Below are 22,632 nucleotides of genomic sequence, written 5' to 3'. Positions count from 1 at the left end.
AGGTGTATAGTCACGCAGTTTTTGTGAAACACGCCTACAATCATAGCAGCTGCATAAGCTGAACCAGGATGATAGTAAATTTGACTCCAGCCTAGGAAACTTAGTATGACCCTTTCTCAAAATAAAAAGTAATTTTTTAAAAAAAGGTCTGGGATGGGCTGGGGTTGTAGCCCAGTGCAAAGCGCTTGCCTAGTATTGCTGAGGCACTGGGTTCAATCCTCAGCATCACATAAAATTAACAAATAAAATAAAGGCATTCTGTCCATCTACAACTACAAAAAAAAAAAAAAAGGTCTGGGATTATAGCTTGGTAGTCGAATGTCCTTGGGCTCAATATGCAAGATTTTTTATTTTTATTTTTTGGTACTGTGAGTTGAACCTAGGGGTGCTTAACCACTGAGTCACATCCCCAACCCATTTTAATATGTATATTTTAAGAGACAGGGTCTCGCTAAGTTGCTGAGGCTGCCTTTGAACTTGCAATTCTCCTGCCTCACCCTCCCAAACTTCTGGGAGTTCAATATTCAGTTCTGCAAAAAAAGAAAAAAATATATCTAGTCTTATGTTGTAACATTGAGATGTTTGGGGGGGAAATGCATTTTATTTTCACAAAAATATTCTGTAATTGCATTAAATTGCTGATGACAAGCTTAAAAAACTATTTTCATAAATAAAATACCAATTTTGTCTTTTGCAAGGGTAAAATCAGAAAACTGGTTTTAGTTTATATAGTCTTTATTAGCTAGTCCATGTTGCATTATAGTTAATATATGCTTTACTTAAACTATTTTCTTTTCTCTATTTCAGGTTGTCTTGTCAAAGTTTGTTAGGCAAATGGGTGACCTTTTGCCTCCAACTATTTATATTCCCTATTTGAAAATGCTCCAGGGATTGGCCAATGGCCCTCAGTGTGCACACTACTGTTTTAGCCTGCTCAAAGTCAATGGGAGTAGTCATGGTAAGGAAATTGGATGTTGTTTAAGTTTGTTGTTACACTGTTGAGTTTGGTATCCCACTGCTTAGTAAAGAAGGTTGGTTATTTTTGCTGGGTTTCTCCAAAGATATGTTATCCTTATGACAACAGAGGACAAGAAGCATGCTGGTGACACACTGATTATGGTCTCACAGATTTGGGAATTTTGTCATTCTCATTTATAGGTACAGTTCAGGTTAACAAATCAGAATAAGTGTAATATTTCAAGAACACAACTGGTATACAAAGAAAAATACATTCCCTTTCCACATCTATTTTCTTTTTTTATTTTCAAAAATACTTGTTTTTCTAAAGTTTTCTCTTGACCCTCTCCCAGTTTTCTCACTTCATTTTTAGACTAGGTCTGGTTAAATCAAAAACACTGGAAAAGAGATAGTAGACATCTGGTTTGTCAGGTAGATATTATTTTCATTTTTAAATGTGAAGAAGCTGAGGTTTAGAGATGTAAAATAATTTACCCAAGGTGACAGGTCATTGGGGAGCCATGATTAGAACTGAGATCTGCCTGTCAGATCTACTTTGTCAGGGCCTCCTTGTTCTATATCCTATACTCTTGCCCCTACTGTTGTACACTAGGGGCAAAATATACAAAATAGCATAATTTACAAATCTTGAATGTAATTACCTTTCTTTGGGAAAGCTTAATATTTGTGGGTTATTTTGTGGGGGAAAGCAGCCCTGAATAGCTATATGACAGCACAGAACTCTTGTGGGTCTTAAGCAGGTAACTGACATGCAAAATAATTAATATTTACATGGATATCATCCCATTCTTAGCCCTTAGGAAAAATTAGTTCAAAATTCTAGTTTTAGAGGTGTGTTAACCCTTTTTCAACATACTACTTACCTGGAACAAGATTGCCTTTGTGTTATGACAAAGACAAAGTTTATTGTTTTAAATTAATTTTATTTTCATTTCTAAGCAAATGAATAGAGGTTTTTGAAAAAATATTCTGTACCACCTTTCTTTACAGTTGAAAATATTCAGGGAGCAGGTGGTAGTCCTGTTTCCTGGGAGCATTTCTTTCACTCCTTAATGCTTTATCATGAACATCTCCGAAAGGATCTTCCAAGTGCAGATAGTGTCCAGTACCGTCACCTTCCTTCACGTGGCATCACCCAGAAGGAGCAAGATGGGTTGATTGCTTTTTTGCAGCTCACATCTACCATCATTACTTGGGTAGGTAACCAATCTACAGCATAAGTTTACTTACATTCTAGCACAGTAATATTTTAAGGGGTCAAACGTTTTCTCTTCATTCTTACACATGTGAGTGATAAATTTAGCACAATATAGCATTCTGCCTTTAAGCTTTTTCTTTTCTTGTCCTGGTAGAGGGTATAAATTGTGGTAACCTTGTTCATTGGAATAACTTTGGTATGAAAATAATATCCTGAACCTGAACCAGAGTGGCATGTAAGAATGAGTTTTAGGTATGCATCCTTCTAGAAGGTTTTCTAACACAAATGTAGTGATAATGTGTGTGCATACATAGAGAATAACTTTAATTAAAAAGAAAGGCGATTTACGGAATTATTATTTTTTATCCCCATAACAAAGCATTTTACTAGCTACAATCAGACTTATCTTCATAATATTATTTTCCAACTTCTAGACCAAAGTTAAGTGCTCAGGCTGATGTTTTCTCTGGAGGAAAGGAATAGTATCTTCTAGCTTTTTGGTTTTTCTAATCATGATTAACATTATTAAATGTCAAAACGTCAAGTTAGTAATTTATATTATTGAAAATGAAGAGATAACTTGATACTATATATGTCTATTTTTTCCTCTGAAAAAGACAAGTATTTATTCATTCATGCATGATATTACACTATAATATATTTTTCCAGAGAGGATTTAAAATGCTGAGGTAATATTTATAAGACCCTAGCAGACCATTTATCTCTGTAGTATTATTTTCCATACTTGGATCATCAAAAGTAGTTCTTCATAGGCTGCTTCTTCTCTGTTCTTTACATTGACCATACTATCAATTTGATTTGATCCACTGGTAGACTTCAAGCAAACATGTTAGGCTTATCTTTGTTTAGTATGTATTAAATCTGTCAGGGCTCTGTATAAATGCTAGCAGTTAAGTGATTGCTGGTTATTTTCCTTTCTTAGTTTTTAAAAATGGAAAGCTGAACTTGGGGATGTACCTCTGTAAATTCCAGCCTAGTGGGGAAGCTGAGGCAGGAGAATCACTTGAGTTTAGGAACTAGAGATCAGCATGGGCAACAGAGTGTCTAAAGTAAAACTGAGATGTCTTTTTTTGTGTGTGTTCATTTCTCAGAGTGAAAATGCTCGTTTGGCTCTGTGTGAACATCCTCAGTGGACCCCTGTTGTGGTGATTCTTGGGCTCCTACAGTGTAGTATTCCCCCTGTTCTCAAAGCTGAACTACTGAAGACTCTCGCAGCTTTTGGAAAGTCTCCTGAAATTGCTGCTTCCCTCTGGCAGTCATTGGAATACACTCAGGTAGTGTTATGAACTCCCTTATTTGTATTATTTGGAAAGTGAGCTCAAAAACACCGTAGAAGCAAGAGCAACATGTTAACTTACGGTATGTCTTAGACTTCTCAATGAGAAAGTTATGGTTTGGGGGCCACGTACAGCATCAGAAACTAATAGGCCTGGGTTTTTCTCTTGGATTAGTTGGTAAGTTTATTAGGTTACCAGAGACTGGTTTTTCAAATACATTTTTGAAGATCTTGTTTTTCAATGTCTGTAAAGATAGGTAGATGGAATTTCTCTGTCTTTTAGACAAACTTTTGTAAGCCTTCATAAGTCATATAAACACATTAAAATGGGAAATGTCTGTTTTTCTTTCCTATATCCATCTTTCCCTATATCAGAAGAGTGAAATATCTGTGGAGGTTGTTTTCCTATTAAAGGGCAACACAAGTTTGCTATTTTGGTACAGAAATTTTAACAATAACCAGAGAACTTTTTACTGGTGGTCACGAAGGCTTATTGCCAGGAACATAGTTTTTGTGCTAAAATGGGCATATAGCAGGAATTTTTTTTATTTCTGCACACTTAGGAAATGTACTTATGCTGACATGGGAGGGGAAATATATGGGTTATATAATATTTGGAGTCTTTTTCTTTCTCTAAATGCAAGCTCCATTGGAATTTTTCTATCAAGTATATTCTCTATGTGATAATGTGGAAAAGAAAAATTGATATGCCTTATAGAAATATCCCTAAGAAAATTGTTAGATGGAATATGTGTTTTGTCTTAGGAGCAATACAACATAAACGAGCCTGTCATTATAACTCATTATTTACAGAAGCATCCATTTTAAAGTAGTATTCTAGAGTAATTCTAACATATGCTTCCTAAAGATGTGAATTGTACTTTATAAAAAAAAGGAAAACAATAATTAGTGGGACTGTGTGTTGAGAGGCTGGGCCACTTTTGGCTTACTATTGACACTTCAGGTTCTTTTTTTGTACTAGGCATGCTTGACCACTGAATTGCATCCCCAGCCTTATTTATTTTTATTTTGAGACAGGATCTCACTAAGTTGCTTAGGGCCTCTCTAAGTTGCTGAGGCTGGCTTTGAACTGTGATCCTCCTGCCTCAGTCTCCTGATTGCCTGGATTATAGGTACAGCCGCTGCACCTTGCAACACTTCCCTTTTTGATTCATGAGTATACCAGTACTTATCAGATTCCTACATGCTGTTTACTTCTGTACATCTGAAATGCAATGCAATTGGGTTTTGACATTCTTTTTTTTTTCATTTTTGTATTTGTTCTCCTTAGTTACACAATGACATTTCTATCCTTAGAGCAAAACATTTTTTTTTTTTAATTTTTAAGTATTTTACTTGATAGTACACTCTTGACTTGCAGGAGAGTAAAGTATTGTGAATAAATACAATTTTACTATACATATGTTACATATAAATTATACACAAATATAATTTTATTATATGGTAGAATACTTAGACCCATAACAAGATCAGAACAACATCTTAACTCCGAATCTCTTTAAGAAACCCATTTTCAGTAAGCTAACTTCTTGGTTTAAGTAGGGCTGGTTGTGGACAGAGAGCAGTGTCTTACACGCTGGTGAGATTTCTTCTTGTAAATAACTTTTTTAAGATTCATTTCCAGAATATCTGAGAGGAAATTTACTGAACAGAGCTCTTATTTGATCTTAGAAATTACCAGTTTTTTACACACCATAAAATTGAAAGTTGTATCTAACTCTCCCAGAATTGCTAATGAAAGTCCAGGAGGGGCTCCTCCCTTGTTATTTCTGATGGACAGTGTGAGATGTGTGGGTGTGGTGGGTGAGGTATGTGATATTACATTGCTGGAGAGTAAAGTATTGTGAATTGATGATTGAGGAGCATTCCTAACATCTACTTCTTATTTTAAGATACTGCAGACCGTCAGGGTTCCAAGCCAGAGGCAAGCTATTGGTATTGAGGTAAAGTTTTCCTTTTAGTTAAATGCTATATTCATTTATACTTGTAATGATTAAAAAAAATGCAAAAATTATTCTTAACATTTAAGTGTCTATAGTTTTTAATTCTAATGTTTTTGCATTTGAAGGGTTTTCTGATCAGTGTTGAAATAAAGATGAAACACTAAGTGAAAGGAACCAAAATATTCAATGTTTCAATGTTGGAAAAGAATGTTACATGGCAGCTATCCAAACTGAAAAGTTTTGATTTGAACTCAGTTTAATTAGGTTACTTGAGTTAACCTGAAGTGATAATTAATTCTTTTAGTTTCTATTTTCCCTCTTCCTTTTTTTAAAGAAACATTTAAGATTTCTATTTTTAATTCAAGTTTGGAACATTGTGTGGGAATTTGAAATTCTTTCAGATGACCCTTCTATATTGATATAATACTTTTATTTTTTCCTCTCAGTGAAAAATTAGTAATCTCTGTTACTTATCTTTTGTTGTGATATAGTACTATTAATTAATTTCTGTAAAATGTTCTGCACTACTCAGCTGTTAGTTCTGTATTGTCAGATTTTCTTTATTTTTTCTTTAAAGGTTGAGCTCAATGAAATAGAATCCCGATGTGAAGAATACCCATTGACTCGGGCCTTTTGCCAGCTTATTAGTACCTTGGTGGAGAGCTCATTTCCTTCTAATTTGGGCGCTGGTCTTCGGCCCCCTGGCTTTGACCCTTATTTGCAATTTCTTAGAGATTCTGTGTTTCTCCGATTCCGCACAAGAGCTTACCGAAGAGCAGCTGAAAAGGTTATGTTCAGAGAAAAACTTATTTCTCCTTATTCATTTATTGTTGCATTTTCTTTTATCATTCTAGAATTCTGTAAATTCATTCTAGCCTCTGAAAGTTAGTAAAATTTAGTCTTAATTCTCAAATGTCTTTGGATTAATTTTTGTGCATTAGAAATAAGTTTGGGCATTAACATCAAAGCACTGACATTTAGGAATGAGTAATTTATATGAGTTTATAGTCATGTAGATATTTAGATCCTTAATTGAGCATATTTTTACTAAAATTGAACCACAAATGTTATACCTTTGTTGAAAACACACTTCCCTTATTGGGATGAGTTAGTTCAGGGATTAAAGGAAGTTTAAACTTGCTCACATTTTATCTGTTAGTAGTGTTTGTGGGTTGCGGAGTGTTGGCATAGTGGGAAAAGGAGTATTATGAACCATTAGGTGTGGCTGCCATGGTTGAAGGCTGAGGGAGCACTGACATTATGCACACATTGACTCTGCTTGTAAGATACCACTGAGCTTATATATCATTTTATGTAATTCCAGTATTATCTTGAGGCAGGTACTATTAATATTCCCATTTTACAGATGGAGGCTTAGCAAGGTTAAGGAACCTGCTTAAGGTCTAGGACCAGGATTTGAACCTAGGACTCTAATTCCAAATCCAAGCTCATGACCACTAAGCTATGTAAGAGACCATTCCAGGTTCTGATGTAATTCACGTTAGTCTATAGTACTATTTATTAGTTCATAGAATACCCTTGGCTGTATCTTGTAGCAACATTTCTACTTTATTTTTATAGTTTGTTGTTTTGGAACCTGATGGGGTTTTTTGGGTTATATTAATGATTATAAAAATAGCTTAGTTCTTGCTAATTTGGGGCAATTTGGAAAATTTAAGTAGAAATGTTATTACTCATAACCCTATTGCCAAAAGAAGGATTATTATTATTAATCTTTTTTCTATTCATATATACTTAAATAACATTTGAGCTAATAGACTGCTTTATGTTCCTTTTTTGCCACTTAGCTTCATGAATATTTTTCATATCATTAATGATTCTTTGAAAGTAGTCTTTTTAGTTATTGTATAACATTCGTTATTTGTATGTAGCATAGTTTGTGTATTCATTGCCCTATCAGTCGAAAAAGCTTATTTCTAATAATAATCACAAATAACTGAATTTTATTTTTTGTCAATTGCTTTATAATTTTTGTTTTTCTTATAATAAAAATACACATTTGAAAGGGAATACATTTTATGTAAGCTATCTTATTCACATAAATTTTCTGATCTGATGAAATCATTAACAGCAGCCATGCCTCATTAATAAAGTCATTTTAGGTGATTAATGGGTGCTGATCATTGCAGTATCTTCAAAAAAATGTTCTGACACTTTTTTGGACTTGTTTTAAATATCTTATCTGCCTTTTCTTAAAAAGGTCAATGACTTAAGTGTTTAGAGCTCTAGTCAGCCAAGTTCTTTCCAGATGTTATTCTTTTTCATCCATATGTAGCTACTTCTCAAGTGTTTTTTGTCATTGATTTCTGTTCTACCCCCACATATTTACCTGAAAATATTTCCCTCAATTCTTAGAATTTATTTTACTTAAAAGTCTTCTTGAGCCTGACTTATGGAACTCTATTTTTAGGACAACAGCTTCTCATAGAAACAGTGGTTTGCATTGAGATAAATAATAAATATAGCGTGTTAGAGGCAATGTCTATAGGTTTTAATTCGAAAATTCATCATGTGATGATATATCTTTTTTACTTGAATAAATTTTCTTGAAAATTTTGGAAAATACAAAAAAGTAAATAATTTTAAAGTAATAAAAATTGGTCATCCTGTAGTCCCATTCCAAAATTCAGCCTTGATAAAATGAAGTATATAAGAAAGAATTATTTTAAGAAAATAATTTCAACAACCATCCTGTCTACAGTACCAATCTTATGCCAATTCTGTGCCATAGATTTTTAAAGCATTAAAGTTTTAATTTTACCATGTATATTGCTGTATTCGTTCATCCTTTGATGTAAATATTTTTCCCTTATTTGTATAGAACTTTTAAAACTTTTAAACTTAAATTAAGCTTGGGATGCTGAGGCAGGAGGATCTTGAGTTCAAAGCCAGCCTCAGCAAAAGTGAGACACTAAGCAACTCAGTGAGACCCTGTTTCTAACAAAATACAAAATAGGGCTAGAGATGTGGCTCAGTGGTTGAGTACCCCTGAGTTCAATCACTGATACAAAAAAATAATGATAATAATAGGGGACTTCACTCATTTTTCAGAGAAAAGTGATAGGAATGCAAAGCCTGGCAAGGCTACTACCTTGGTCTATTTTACTGTTATTAAAATATTTGTTTCTTTTTGTAGTGGGAAGTTGCTGAGGTTGTCTTAGAGGTATTTTATAAACTGCTCAGAGATTATGAGCCTCAGCTTGAAGATTTTGTGGACCAGTTTGTGGAGTTACAAGGTAATTTGTCACTTTTCAAACAAGGTGTCAACTATTTATAAAGCTATTTATAACTCATAAAATTTATAAGTTATAAATAGCTGTAAATTCAAATTTATATTTATAAGCTAAAGTAGTGTTTTGTTTCATTATTTTAATCATCTCAGTTATTTTGTTCAAGAGAAAATAAAGTAAAATTTGAATGGAAGATAAAGGGCACTACATTATGGATTCTTTAATGATTTAACCTAATGGGTGACTAGTTGTTATATGAAATGGGAATTCCCTTTTGGGAATTACTCCTCTGTACTGTTATAGTCTATAGTACTGTTATTACTTTATATAGCTTATGTCACTGTCTCTAAATTGAAGTTACCTTCATTTGTGTAAATCCCATTGAATTTATACATCTCATGATTTCATAGAAAGCCAGGATGTGACAAAAATACTAATTCATCATCATTGCAACTATTGTGTTCTATCTAGGAGAAGAAATTATAGCCTATAAACCACCTGGCTTTAGTCTAATGTATCATCTTTTGAATGAGTCACCAATGTTGGAGCTTGCGCTTAGTTTACTGGAAGAAGGAGTTAAACAGCTTGATACCTATGCCCCTTTTCCTGGTATGTACCTAAAAGTTGTTACGTTTTAAAAACAGTTTATTCTTCTGTAAATGACAGTATTTTCTCCCCAGTCCTGGAATTGAACACAGCGTATTTTACTACTGAGCTATATTACCTGTATACCACCACCACCACCCAGTCACCCACTCCCCCCCCCCCCACCTTTTTTTTCCTAGATAGGGTCTTGCTAAGTTGCTTAGGGCCTTGGTAAAATTTTAAACTTAAATTAAGCTTGGGATGCCTGTAAGTTGCTGAGGCAGGTAACTTGGTAAGTTGCTGAGGCTGGCTTTGAACTTGTGATCCTCCTGCCTCGACCTCCTGAGCCACTGGGATAACAGGTGTGCACCACTGCACCTGGCTTTAACTTTCATTTTTGGGTTTCAGGGAAGAAACACCTGGAGAAAGCAGTGCAGCATTGCCTTGCACTTCTCAACCTTACTCTGCAAAAGGAAAATCTCTTCATGGATCTTCTAAGAGAGAGTCAGCTGGCTCTCATAGTCTCTCCTTTAGAACAGCTATTACAGGGAATTAATCCCAGAACTAAGAAGGCAGATAATGTAGTAAACATTGCAAGGTAAGTTATATTCATAGGTAGAGAAATGATGATATGAATCAGATGAGCATTTTAACTTTGATTTCTAAATCTTGTTGGATCTCTAATGCATCCCTTATTATTGGCCTTTTAATCTTGCTTTTTCTAGCCCTTTTGATTTTAGTAACTGAATCTCAAAATTTCTCCCTAATTTATTCTGTATCCTAAAAATATTTGAGGTTGAAATACACATTATTATTTGCTTTCTGCCTGGTAACTGGGTGTTTGTAGAATAGGGCTGGATAGGAAGTAAACATCTTTCTCCATACATGTATCATAGCTTTCTGATGATTTTGTGTTCTATGGCTTACAGAAGCATTACCACGATCTCTCACTTGAGTTTCACATGGTGATCTGTGTGTCCAAATCCCCAATTTCTATAAGATCACCAGTCTTTAAGGCCTTCTTCAGTGACTTCAGTTTTACTTAATTTGCTACGTATGCTAATATCCTACTAGGACTAAACATATGAATTTTGGAAGGACACAATTTAGCCTAAGACAGGCTGTTCCTAACTAGAAGGGGATATCTTTTTCTGATTTACCCCAAAGTGCTCTATGGGTTAGGGAATCCCTGGTTCTAAACTTTGTTTAGTGAAATGATGGGAAATCAAGTTTGATCACATTGTTCATCCAACGTTTTATTGTTTTAAAGATACCTGTATCATGGTAATACTAATCCAGAACTGGCTTTTGAAAGTGCAAAGATCCTCTGCTGTATCTCTTGCAACTCCAATATTCAAATAAAATTGGTTGGAGATTTCACACATGACCAGGTAACTGATGTTGTTTTTGGTGCATTCTGACAGAAGTTACAGTATCTATGGAGGAACCATATTCTTGTTTGTGGAAAAATTCTCCAAGAATAAGTACTTGGTTGTACTTGTCACAGGTATACTACATACACTATACATAGGATGTGGCCCTGTAGCTTACAAAATGGCTGTACTCTGGGTCTGAGGTTGTGGCTTAGTAGTACAGTGCTTGCCTAGCATGTGTGAGGCACTGGGTTCGGTTCTCAGCACTGCATATAAATAAATAAAATAAAGGTCCATTGGCAACTAAAAAATATTTTTTTAAAATGGCTCTACTCTAAGCACATGTAAAATGATGGAATTTGTGGACACAACTTCTGTTTGTTTTTAGTCTCATCCTATTAGTTGCTTCTATTCTAAGTGAGCCTCTATATTTCTGAATGTGTTTAACTATTATCAGCTGTCCACGTCTGTGGTTGTCTGGTGAACCCATCTGTGTCACTTCATGTGATGTTACACTGTAGAGTGTTTTTATTCAATTCATAATAGTTGTGTTTCTATACACTGAATAGACTCCTATTAGGGACTCCTTTAATTTCCTTTTTAGACATTTATCTTATTGTATCTCTACTTCAGAAATCACTCCTTTAGCTAAAGGATTTTGTCCTTCTTCACAGTGTTTTAAAACAGGAGTTCTTCTAGCATTTTCGCTTTGGGTGGGACAGATCTTCATTTTGTGGCTAATTGACACTCACTCTGCTAGACCTTTAACATCTCTGGTTCCCCTGCCACTACATGTCAGGAGTAACTTCTAGTTGTGACAACTTAAAATGACTCCACATCCACAGTGTCCTGTAGATTGGTGGTACTACCCAGGTTGAGCAGCACTATTTATATGCATATATGTCTAATCTGTGGATTTGTGGAATTATGGGATAATCAGGGGATTTTTGGCTTGCTGACACTCATTTTAGTTTAAATTATTGAATCCATCTTAACATCCTGCTAGATTTCTAAAGGAGAAATCAGTCAGGACATATAAGTTAGGTGATACGTTTCTAGAAAGAAGATGAGAACCTTAATTTTATATTTTGGTTAAGATCTCAGAACACTGAAAATATAATGAAGACATCATGAAACAACAATTTAAAGTTATTTTTAAGGTAATAATTTGATTTTTTGGAAGGAAAATTAGGCAAACAAAAGTTTTAGAATCATTAACTTTTTAAAATCTTTATTAGTTTATTTCCAATGAATGCTAACTTAAAAAAAAATTAAGGAATTAAGTTTTCTAAATATAACCAAAATTTAAAACCTACAAACTTTATTTGGAGTAGATTTGCCTATTTTTTCCCAGACAGATGTTTATAGTTAAACCATATTTATCATAGTTTCTCTAATATTTAGAAACATTTTATTAATTTATCCTTTTTTTTTCTGTTTGTTTATATGACCTTAGAGTGTAAGCCAGAAACTGATGGCTGGATTTGTGGAGTGTTTGGATAGTGAAGATACAGAAGAATTTGTACGTCTAGAAGAGGGTATGCCTCAGATTATCTAACATCCTTATTTTTTATTTTGCTTTTTTTTTTTTTTTGGTATGAGGGATTGAACCCAAAGGCACTTAATCACTGAGCCACATCCCCAGCCATTTTTATATTTTGTACACAGCCAGGGTCTTGCTAAGTTGATTAGGGCCTTGTGAAATTGCTGAGGTTAGCTTTGAACTTGATATCCTCCTGCCTCAGCTTCCCAAACCACTGGGATTACAGGCGTGTGTCACTATGGCCGGCTATTTTTTACTTTATATGTATGCTTAACATAAAGAATAAAATCTGGAACTCTTAACTGTCTAGTGGTGATATAAGACAAATTGTGGATTTGCTAGAGTAAGTGTATAAGGCTTTTTTTATGTTTTGAGACAGGATCTTGCTGGGTTGCTTAGGGCTTAACTAAGTTGCTGAGGCTGGTTTTAGACTCAGTAATCCTCCTGCCTCAGCCTCCTAAATCATTGGGATTATAGGCATGCACCACCATGCTTTAGGATTCTTTCTTAAATAAATCAGACCTTTATAATGGCTAATCTGGTAATCTAAAATGAACATGGAGATTAGGGAAACTTTTGTCATAACCTCTACTACTAAGCAACATACCCAGTTCTTTATATTTTTTTAAATTTTGAGACAGGGTCTCTTAAATTGCCCAGGCTAGCCTTCAACTTGGGATGAAGTTGAACTACCTTAGCCTCCTGAGTTGCTGGAATTACAGGCATGTTCCACTACCATGCCTGGCTCATATTGTAATTTTATTTTTGATTTTTGTTAACCTGGTATTGTTTCATAATATGTTGTGATTTCCACATTAAGGATCAGAAATGGAAAAGAAATTAGCTGTAATCCATCATGAAACAAGAATCCACATCTTGAATCTTCTCATCACCTCTCTGGAACGCAATCCACCCAATCTTGCTCTCTACTTGTTGGGCTTTGAATTGAAGAAACCTGTCAGTACCACAAACTTACAGGATCCAGGTATAACCATAAGACATATGGGCATTTGTTTGTTGCTATATTTGTGTATCTGAGTGGTCTCTTACTGAATTTGTGCTCATATGGTAATTCATTGAAAAAACAGATAAGTGAAAGATAATATGATGGGTCAATCTTTAGGACTTAGAGCAAGTAGGTAAATGGAGGTTTAGAGAATTGGCCTTAGTTATTAATTTTGTGTATCAGATTTGGAAGAGTTTTATAGCAGTGCATTTATTTGCATGTTTACAGAATTTGTTACAAAGACAGGCTAAGAGATTTCTAATGCAGAAATTCTACAAGAAAAGTTGAATGTTCTTTTGGTTTCATGTAGGAGTGTTAGGTTGCCCTCGGACGTGCCTGCATGCCATCCTAAACATCCTGGAGAAAGGAACGGATGGGAGAACAGGTCCAGTGGCAGTTCAAGAATCTCCTCAACTGGCTGAGCTGTGTTACCAGGTATTCTGAAGACTGAGTAGAAGAAATTTGTTCAGATACCTGAGCGTAGGACAGTATAACAGTGAGACTGAATTAAAATGAGCTCATTTAGTAGTTTGACCAGACTTTCATTTTTGGATAAAATCCGTAAGTTACAGACTCCCAAGTCTTATAAATCTGAAGTTCCTAATCACTTGAAAATGAGGGAAATTAGCTGGTTTTTTTTGTTTGTTTGTTTGTTTTTGATTTTTTGACCAGGTAGTGTAGAAACTTAAATAGTGTCATATACAAAGTAGCTTTTTTTGGTGATCAGAGCAGTGGATTTGGGTAAGACCTGTGGTTTCTGTCTCTGCTTGGGAACAAACTTAAGTCACCTTGGGCGTGTCATGCAACTTCTACAGATCTTGAGTTTTTCAATTTGTTGAAAGGGCTGTTGCGAGACTAAAATGAGACTACAAGTAGAAATGCCTTTTTTTTTTTTTTTTAATTGTAGATAGACACGATACCTTTAATTAATTTATTTTTATGTGGTGCTGAGGATCAAACCCAGTGCTTCCCACATGTGAGGTGAGTGCTCTGCCACTGAGCCACAACCCCAGCATGGAAATACCTTTTAAGAGCCATGTCATAAAGTCCTACAGCTATGTAAGATGGTAGAAAGGGTAATGTGAAGTTAAAATTATGAGAACTTTTGTCTTTTTCTACTTTTAATAAGTATTTTAAGAACTAGACTTTATGTGACTCAGTGGGTACGGTGATTCACATTTTTATAAGAAATGCATCCTTAACCTCTCATTGGCATTTTCTGTTTTTCTGTGTTTGTAATTTTTCACTGTTTACTTCTGTTTTCAGACTGTCCAAACATCCTTTCACTGCACTATACTGCAGCTAAGTGTTTCTGTGAATCAAATTTAATTCTTCCTTAATGTCAGAGCAAACTTTAGTGCAGTGTTGTAGAACTTAATATATAGGTAGAAGCAATTGTTAGAAAGTGAATGAAACCAGGTTTAAGTCAGGAAAGGGGCATGGAGGGGGAGAAAGGTCTGAGAGACGGGAGAGCACATGCCTTACTCTAGCTCCTGATTGTACCGTGTTAGAAACCAGGTTTTTCTGCCAAATTATTGTTACTTCTCTCACATTCTAGAGTGTCTTACTGTATTTTACTTAATTTTGTTTTGAGAAGTTAAGTATTAAAGTTTAAGGCTTTATTTATAGAATATCAAAACAATCTCAAAAAAGAAGCATACAACTATAGCAGAACTGTTTGCTTTATACCTGGCCTTTCCTTTTGGTCTTTTCCTTGAGTATACCTAGTGTTTATTTAGTTGTATTCAGTACACATGTGTCCTTTTACACCCTCTCTATATATATACTTTCTATATTATACTTGCTGTAGTGTAAATTACATTTAGGTTGTTTTCCCAATTTTAACTTTGGTCTGGTGAACTTATTCAGTTACTTTGGGTTGTTTTATATTTTACTTAAGAATATATTATCCCCACCACCATGCTGCCAAAAGAATATATTTCCAGACATGGATTTGCAGTTAGTTCTCATTATTCTTAGTAGTTATATTTTAAGGAGTCATTGTGAACACTGAAGGGATAAATCCTGAGCTCCTAGGAAAAATAGAGAACTAGATTCCTACAAATTGTGGATCCTAGTATTCTCCTCAACTAATGAATCCATCCATAATCTTGTTTCCACATATATTTCTGTTTAAAAAAAACACCTTATGTAGTATATATTGTTTATTCCTTAACGTTGAACTCTCGGCAAATAGCACTGGAACTCTTGTTTATATCAAGTTTGTCTTATATTTTTCCTCCAAAAATGCCTGTGTGACGTTTATCTTTACACACGTTTTTCACCTTAGCCTTTTTGGGCTTAGGAACACTAAACAGCATTTCAAAACTGTGTTTGGACTGTTTTAAACAGCAAAATCACCAGTAAAAAGCACAAAAATGAGAAAAAGGTGGCTCTAAGTAGACCACAAAAAAGACTTGTTTGCAATGTAGAATTAGAATAGGAAGGCAAAGAGAGTATTGCTTTGCTTGAGTATAAGCTGGTTGAAATTTTTCAGTACTCTGCCTCAAGTACTTTGAGTATTGATTTGGAGGTTACAAATAAATTTTAGCATGTAAGCATTTAAGCAAATACAGAATCTATAAATAATTGAGTATCAATTATGTAGGGTCAGAAGGCATAGTTTTACGACTTTAGATTTTAACTTGTATTAATGGCACTGATAATAGATGACACTAAAGAGTCTGTTAGTGGAAAACAGTTAATAAATGTTCGTAAAATGAATCACAAATGAGTGAAATTTTCCACTGCTAGTTTGCCAAATACCATGATTTGCATTTTACAATAAGAATTTTTGTTGATTTATGAGCTATAACATGGCACTTGGATTATTATTGCCCTATTTATTTATTTATTCATTCATTTATATTTCTAAGAGATGGAACCTTGCTATGTTGCCTAGGCTGGCCAAAAACTCTAGGACCCAAGTGATCCTCCTACCTAGCTCCCCAGCTACCTGGGACTATAGACACATGCCATCATGCCTAGGTTAATTATTGTTTATTGCTGAAAAAAAGATGATATATTTTTTAAATTTTGATTTATTTTTCCTCATATATAGTGTTTTTGCCATTTTTGTTTATTAGATCTTTGTGATATTCTCATACAGGATGGAGCTCTTATGTATTAGCTCTAATCATCTCTTTTTACATTCAGTATAAAAAAACTTTTCCCCGAAATCTGTTGTTTTCAATTAAATTTATGTTTAGAATTTATATAGCTGAGTTTGCATATCTTTATAATTTTTGTAATTTGTTCAGTTTTAGTGTTCTATCTTCCCGAGGTTGAAATGAAGTGTGGTTCTCAGAAGTTAATGCTAAGTAACTTGCTACTATAATAGTTAAAATACTAAAACCAAACTATATGCACATGTATTGACAAATATTTTTAAATGTTTTTTAAATTAGTTATATGTCAGCACTTTCAATTTGTATTTTAATCTATATATATATATATATATATTTTTTTTTTTTTTTTTTTTTTTCCTTGAGCTACTTGGCTAAGGACATTTATAAATTAGAGTTTATATTTTGTACCTGGTTTTATCCATATTGTTGTTGATGTGTCTTAATTTTTCACGTAGTAGCTCTAAGTTAATATTTTGTTATCTTAAAACAAATGTCTTCCAGATAACACACAAAAAAGACTGATTTAAGGATTTTCTTTTATTTCATTAGGTGATATACCAGTTATGTGCTTGCTCCGATACATCTGGTCCAACTATGAGATATTTGAGAACCAGCCAGGATTTCTTATTTTCTCAGCTGCAGCATCTCCCTTTCTCTAACAAAGGTAGGCCATTATTTTCTTTTGCTATTATAGGTTGGGTATCACTTACCTGAAATTCTTGGTACCGGAAGTGTTTGAGATTTTGAATATTTTTTGATTTGTAATATTTGCATATGCATATCCCATTGGAAATGGGACCCAAGTTTCTTAAGTGTAAATTTAATTATGTTTATGTACATCTTATGCACATAATCTGAAGGTAATTTTACACAATCATTTTAGTATACGTATATTTTGACTGCAGCCCATCACATGTGGTCAGATGTAGAGTATTTTATTGCTTGGTACTCAAAAATTTTGAATTTTAGAGCATTTTGAATTTGGGATTTTTGGATAAGGGATGTTAAATCTTTTTTAACAAAATTATAAGCTCATGATGAGTGATTTGATTTATACAGTATTTGAGGGGAGCAGTTATAATTTTTATGGAATTCTGTTTTGATTTTGTTACTTTGCATTTGTGTTATTGTGGATTGCTTTTGTAATTTGTGATTGAGAAACCTGACATTTTAGCTTCTATCATAAGATTATTTAAACATATCTTACTATGGACAGGATTTGATTCTTCTTCTTTTTTTAATATCTTCACTTTATTTATTTATTTATTTATTTTTATGTGGGTCTGAGGATCAATCCAGTGCCTCTCATGTGCTAGGTGAGCAATCTACTGCTGAGTTACAACCCCAGCCCCCAGAATTTGATTCTTTTACAAACAAAATTTAAAGATTGTGTTGAAAGGGATAAGAAAATTTTTAGATTAAAAAAATTATGGAGGAAATTTACATTTTTTTTTACTGAAAGTGATTATACAACTCTTGGTTTACTTTTTTGGTGTGAGAACTGTTTATAGTGAAAAACATAACTTAGTTGAGATGGATAATAATTATCACAGACCAAGTATCATTAGAATTCTACTTTTTTCTTGATTAATATTTAAAAATTTTCTGAATTCAGTTTATATCCAGACCATATGGCTTATTATGTTTTTTAAAAAATTACTTTATATTATCTTTTTATTTTAGGAAATTGAGGGTCACAAATTATACCAATAAATTTCTATTATTAGTAACTGGAAGCTTCTAATTTACTTTTTTTTTTAATATTTATTTTTTAGTTGTAGGTGGACACAGTATCTTTATTTCATTTTTTATGTGGTGCTGAGGATCTAACCCAGTGCCTCCCACATGCTAGGCGAGCACTCTACTACTGAGCCACAACCCCAGCCCCTAATTTACTTTTAAGAGTGACACCTTTGGGAATTATTTAATGGCAAAACCTTTTTGCACTTCATTTTCAAAATAAGTTTCTTATTTTTTAGTCCTGAGATTTTGTTTATATAAAAAGCTTTTAGAAACCCTGTCCTCTTTTCCCTCCATTGTTGGGAATTGAACCCAGGGCACTGTACCACTGAGCTACATCTCTAGCATTTGTATTTTATTTTGAGGCAGGGTCTCAATAAATTACCAAAGCTAGCTAGGCGCATAATTATAATCCCAGCTACTCGGGAGACTGAGGCAAGAGTATTACAAGTTTGAGGCCAGTCTTAGCAACTTAGAAAGGCCCTAATCAACTTAGTAAGATGGTCTCCAAATAAAAAATTAACAAGGGCTGAGGGGTGGGCTCAGTGATTAAGCACTATTGGCTTCAATCCTGGTACCAGATAGATGGATGGATAGATAGATCACTGGTACCAGATAGATAGATATAAAGATAACATAAGATATATAAGATAGCCAGCCAAGACTAGCCTTGAACTTGTAGTCCTCCTGACTAAATCTCCAGAATTGCTGGGATTATAGGTACGTGCCACTGCATCCAGTGAAACTCTTTATATGCCTAACTAATCAAAAAGAATAGTTAATATTTACTTATTATGGTATGGGTTTTTGAAAAAATTGATCAGCTTTGCATCAGTCTATAAATATTGTTATTTGGTGAGTTTTATGTTTGCACTATTATCATTTAGGACTTCAAAGGCAAGCATATAAAAATAATACTGAATTCAAAACTCCTCATATATGTAATTCCTACCCCTAGTTATATGTTAAATCAAATGTTCTTAATTATATTTAAAAAATCATAAAATTGATGCATATGGGTTTAACTTTAAATATGTGAATTTTATGATAGTTTTTGAGATATATATTTGAAAATACTCTTCAAAACAAAATATTATGTATTAATATCACATAATTGCAGACTTAGAAGAGCCTTATGAAATTATCCTGGTAATGAAAACTTGATTCTCTTATTCTTCATTTGTTTTAGCTCATCTTTTATAGATATATACTGTGTTACTTTTTCTCCCTTTGTATCTTTTTTCTTTTAGAATTTTACAGAGTAATATGATGTTGCCAAGTTTCATAAATTGGCTTCTTTACATGGGAAAATATCTGATGAGTTATGGATATTTAGGTCTGTTCTGATCCTGTGTTATGACTCTAAGAAATTAAATTTATATGTTTAAATTTCAGAATATGAAATCTCTATGTTGAACCAAATGTCATGGCTTATGAAGACGGCTTCAATAGAACTAAGAGTTACTTCTCTGAATCGCCAGCGATCTCATACCCAGAGGCTCCTACACCTCTTACTAGATGACATGCCAGTGAAACCATACTCAGGTGAATGTGTGAATTTTGACACTTGTTTTATTGTACTCATAATTGGTCTTTGTCAGTCCAAATGCAAATCTGGATTTTATGCTAAGTATGTAATTGTCAACCAAAACAGTTCTTTCCACTGTAAGAATATTTTTCCTTAAAACACAAAATTTAGCCAGTGCAGTGGCACATGCCTATGATCCAGCTTCTCAGGAGGCTAAGGCAAGAAGATTATGAGTTCAAAGCTAGCCCAGGCAACTTAGTGAGGCCTTAAGCCATTTAGCAAGATCTTGTCTCAAAATAAAAAATAAAAAGGGCTGGTGGAAATATGGCTCAGTAGTTAAGCAACTCTGGATTCAATCCTGGTACCAAACTACCAAACAAAACATAAAATTTAAGCTGGGTGTGGTGGCGCAGGCTGTAATCCCAGGGGCTGGGGAGACTGAGACAGGGGAATCGTTATTTCAAAACCCACGGCAAGGCATTAAACAACTCAGTGAGACCCTGTCTCTAAATAAAATACAAAACAAGGCTGGGGATGTGGCTCAGTTGTCAAGTGCCCCCGAGTTCAATCCCCAGTACCAGGGGGAAAGAAAGAAAAACAAAATTTAAGATCATCCCATGGTTGTCATTTTATTTTTGTTTTAAACATCCACAATACAGTTATATACAAAGTGTTTTGTTGAGTTTCTCATACTGAGCCAGGGTGACCTAAGCTATTTTGCTTTTTTTTTTCCCCCTGATACTGGGGATTGAACTCAGGGGCCCTCAATCACTGAGACACATCCCCAGCCCTATTTTGTATTTTCTTTAGAGACAGGGTCTCACTGAGTTGCTTAGCGCCTCCCTTTCACTGAGGTTGGCTTTGAACTCATGGTCTTCCTGTCTCAGCTACCTGAGTCGCTGAGATTACAGGTGTGCGCCACTATCCAGCTGACCAAAGTTATTTCAGTATGTCTTACACATGTGAATTAAAGATAAGGTTTTGAATCATTTCTTTATCATAATTGGATCTTACCAGTTTTGAAATTGTGATTATCCTCTTTGAAATTGTGGATGATAGTATAGGGATGGAAAGAATTAGATGAATGTTGGTGAGTCTTCATCAATGTTGGCATTTGAATTTCATTAGCAAAGGGCTTTTTGACCTAGACACAGTGACCTAAAAATAAAATGCACAATGTTTTGTCATATTCAAAGAAATGTAGTTTTAAGAGTTTGTTCTTTATTTTACAATCAATTATTATTGATACTCCAGCAGATGGTGAAGGAGGAACAGAAGATGAAAATAGGTCTGTTTCTGGGTTCCTTCACTTTGACACTACTACAAAAGGTAAACCTTTAATTTTATAATACATTTATTTTGTAGACATAGTCAGTTGCTTAAAACTGATGGAGATTATTGTGCCTGCAAATTCTGAACTAGTATAGAAAAACTATGTAAAGCAATATTTGTCATTTATAAATGTTTTTAATAGCTAGGGTTATAGGATAAGAAGGAAATTATTTTTGTAAGTGGATATAACAGAAATAAAATCAGATTTAGATTTCAACACAGTCTTCAGTTTCTAGACTAATGCCCTTTCTGAACAGAGTAATCTTGGAGTGAGCTGAGTATGAGGGTTTGTTTGTCTCTTCAGATGCCCCAAGTACAATTGATTTACTGCTTTTTATTTTTAGTACGTCGAAAAATTCTAAGTATTCTTGATTCGATTGACTTCAGTCAGGAGATTCCTGAGCCTTTGCAGTTGGATTTTTTTGATCGGGCCCAGATTGAACAAGTTATTGCTAACTGTGAACATAAAAATTTACGGGGACAGACAGTCTGCAATGTCAAGGTGAGGATTGCTTTAAGTATCCTGAGTACAAATGGTTCAGTCATTGAACCATAAGAAAAAGTATAACTTAATCCAACCCCTCCCGCAAAAGAGATTTTGGTTTCTAGCTTATTGGTCTCTGTGTGTGTGTGTGTGTTTATTTGTTTCATTGTTTTTTTAATCAAACAGCCAGGAAATAAAACTTAATAGACCACACTAATTGTTTAAAAGGTTCCCTATTTCCTTCCTTATCATAATTATTTCACTGAACTAGTACTATGGAGAGTTTTTAACTACTTAATGTTCTATCAGGCAAATGGTAATGTCCTCACAGAAAGAAGAAGATAACCAGGGCACTTTTATTGACTGCCACAGAGGCTCTTTGGTACTACTTTCTGGAATGTGAAAGATTCTTAGTATTTTTGTCTGGAAATTGAACAGTGCCATTGTTAGTTTATGTGTAGAGATATCTGAAACTCCCTTTAAGCCAGTTTATAGTAATTACTAGGGGTTATTATTTCTACCAGTATCTGAAATCATCTGTTGTTCTTTTTTCCCCTAATTCTATAGCTTCTTCATAGGGTTCTGGTAGCTGAAGTAAATGCTCTTCAGGGTATGGCAGCCATAGGACAGAGACCACTACTAATGGAGGTAAGTTCTATTGAGTAGGTTAGTTTTATTTTTTTAATTACTTAAATGACCTAAGTTACTTGTTACAAGACAAGACTGTAAATTGACTTATAGTTTGTCAATTAGTAAACTACTTAATTATTTGCTGGGTGCAGTGGATTACATCTTGTAATTGCAGCTACTCAGGAGGCTAAGGCAGTAGAATTGAGGTTCAAGACCACTTTCAGCAACTTAGGGAGATCCTGTCTCGAAATAAAGTAAAAAAGGACTCTGGATGTAGTTCAGAAGTAGATTGCTTGCGTAGCACCATGTAAGACACTGGTATAATCCCAGTATCGCAAGACAAAACAAAACTCATTAAAAATTAAACCTTCATGGAGTCTTTCACTTTTTAAAAAAAAATTTTTTAAGTTGTTGATGGACATTATTTTATTCATTTATTTATATGTGATACTGAGATTTGAACCCAGTGCCTCACACATGCTAGGCACGCGCTCTGCCACTGAGCCACAACCCCAGCCTGAGTCTTTCACTTTTGATTTTGTAATTTTTATAAACTGAACTGAAGCTTAATGTCTGGTATATCACATAAATTTTC

General features: G+C 34.2%; 1 protein-coding gene across 4 annotated transcripts in view; it reads left to right on the top strand.

The window, feature by feature from the left end:
• Nup205 (nucleoporin 205) overlaps positions 1-22,632 on the top strand; it is a 68,509-nt gene that overhangs the window by 20,754 nt on the left and 25,123 nt on the right. For 3 of the 4 annotated variants that reach the window (XM_071611791.1, XM_071611798.1, XM_071611804.1), the window contains exons 11-27: positions 808-958; positions 1,969-2,174; positions 3,289-3,471; positions 5,387-5,437; positions 6,015-6,224; positions 8,595-8,694; positions 9,160-9,297; positions 9,682-9,871; positions 10,544-10,664; positions 12,103-12,184; positions 13,010-13,174; positions 13,506-13,630; positions 16,873-16,987; positions 19,459-19,608; positions 20,846-20,920; positions 21,268-21,425; positions 21,975-22,055. In XM_071611791.1, the coding sequence (XP_071467892.1) occupies positions 808-958; positions 1,969-2,174; positions 3,289-3,471; positions 5,387-5,437; positions 6,015-6,224; positions 8,595-8,694; positions 9,160-9,297; positions 9,682-9,871; positions 10,544-10,664; positions 12,103-12,184; positions 13,010-13,174; positions 13,506-13,630; positions 16,873-16,987; positions 19,459-19,608; positions 20,846-20,920; positions 21,268-21,425; positions 21,975-22,055 (2,301 nt within the window). The remainder of the gene's footprint in view (positions 1-807; positions 959-1,968; positions 2,175-3,288; positions 3,472-5,386; positions 5,438-6,014; positions 6,225-8,594; positions 8,695-9,159; positions 9,298-9,681; positions 9,872-10,543; positions 10,665-12,102; positions 12,185-13,009; positions 13,175-13,505; positions 13,631-16,872; positions 16,988-19,458; positions 19,609-20,845; positions 20,921-21,267; positions 21,426-21,974; positions 22,056-22,632) is intronic. The other variant, XM_027952190.2, reaches the window with a different exon arrangement.

This window comes from Marmota flaviventris, chromosome 1 (genome assembly GCF_047511675.1).
Source record: "Marmota flaviventris isolate mMarFla1 chromosome 1, mMarFla1.hap1, whole genome shotgun sequence".
Classification (NCBI taxonomy): Eukaryota; Metazoa; Chordata; class Mammalia; order Rodentia; family Sciuridae; genus Marmota; species Marmota flaviventris.
This window is presented reverse-complemented; position numbering and strand designations above follow the sequence as displayed.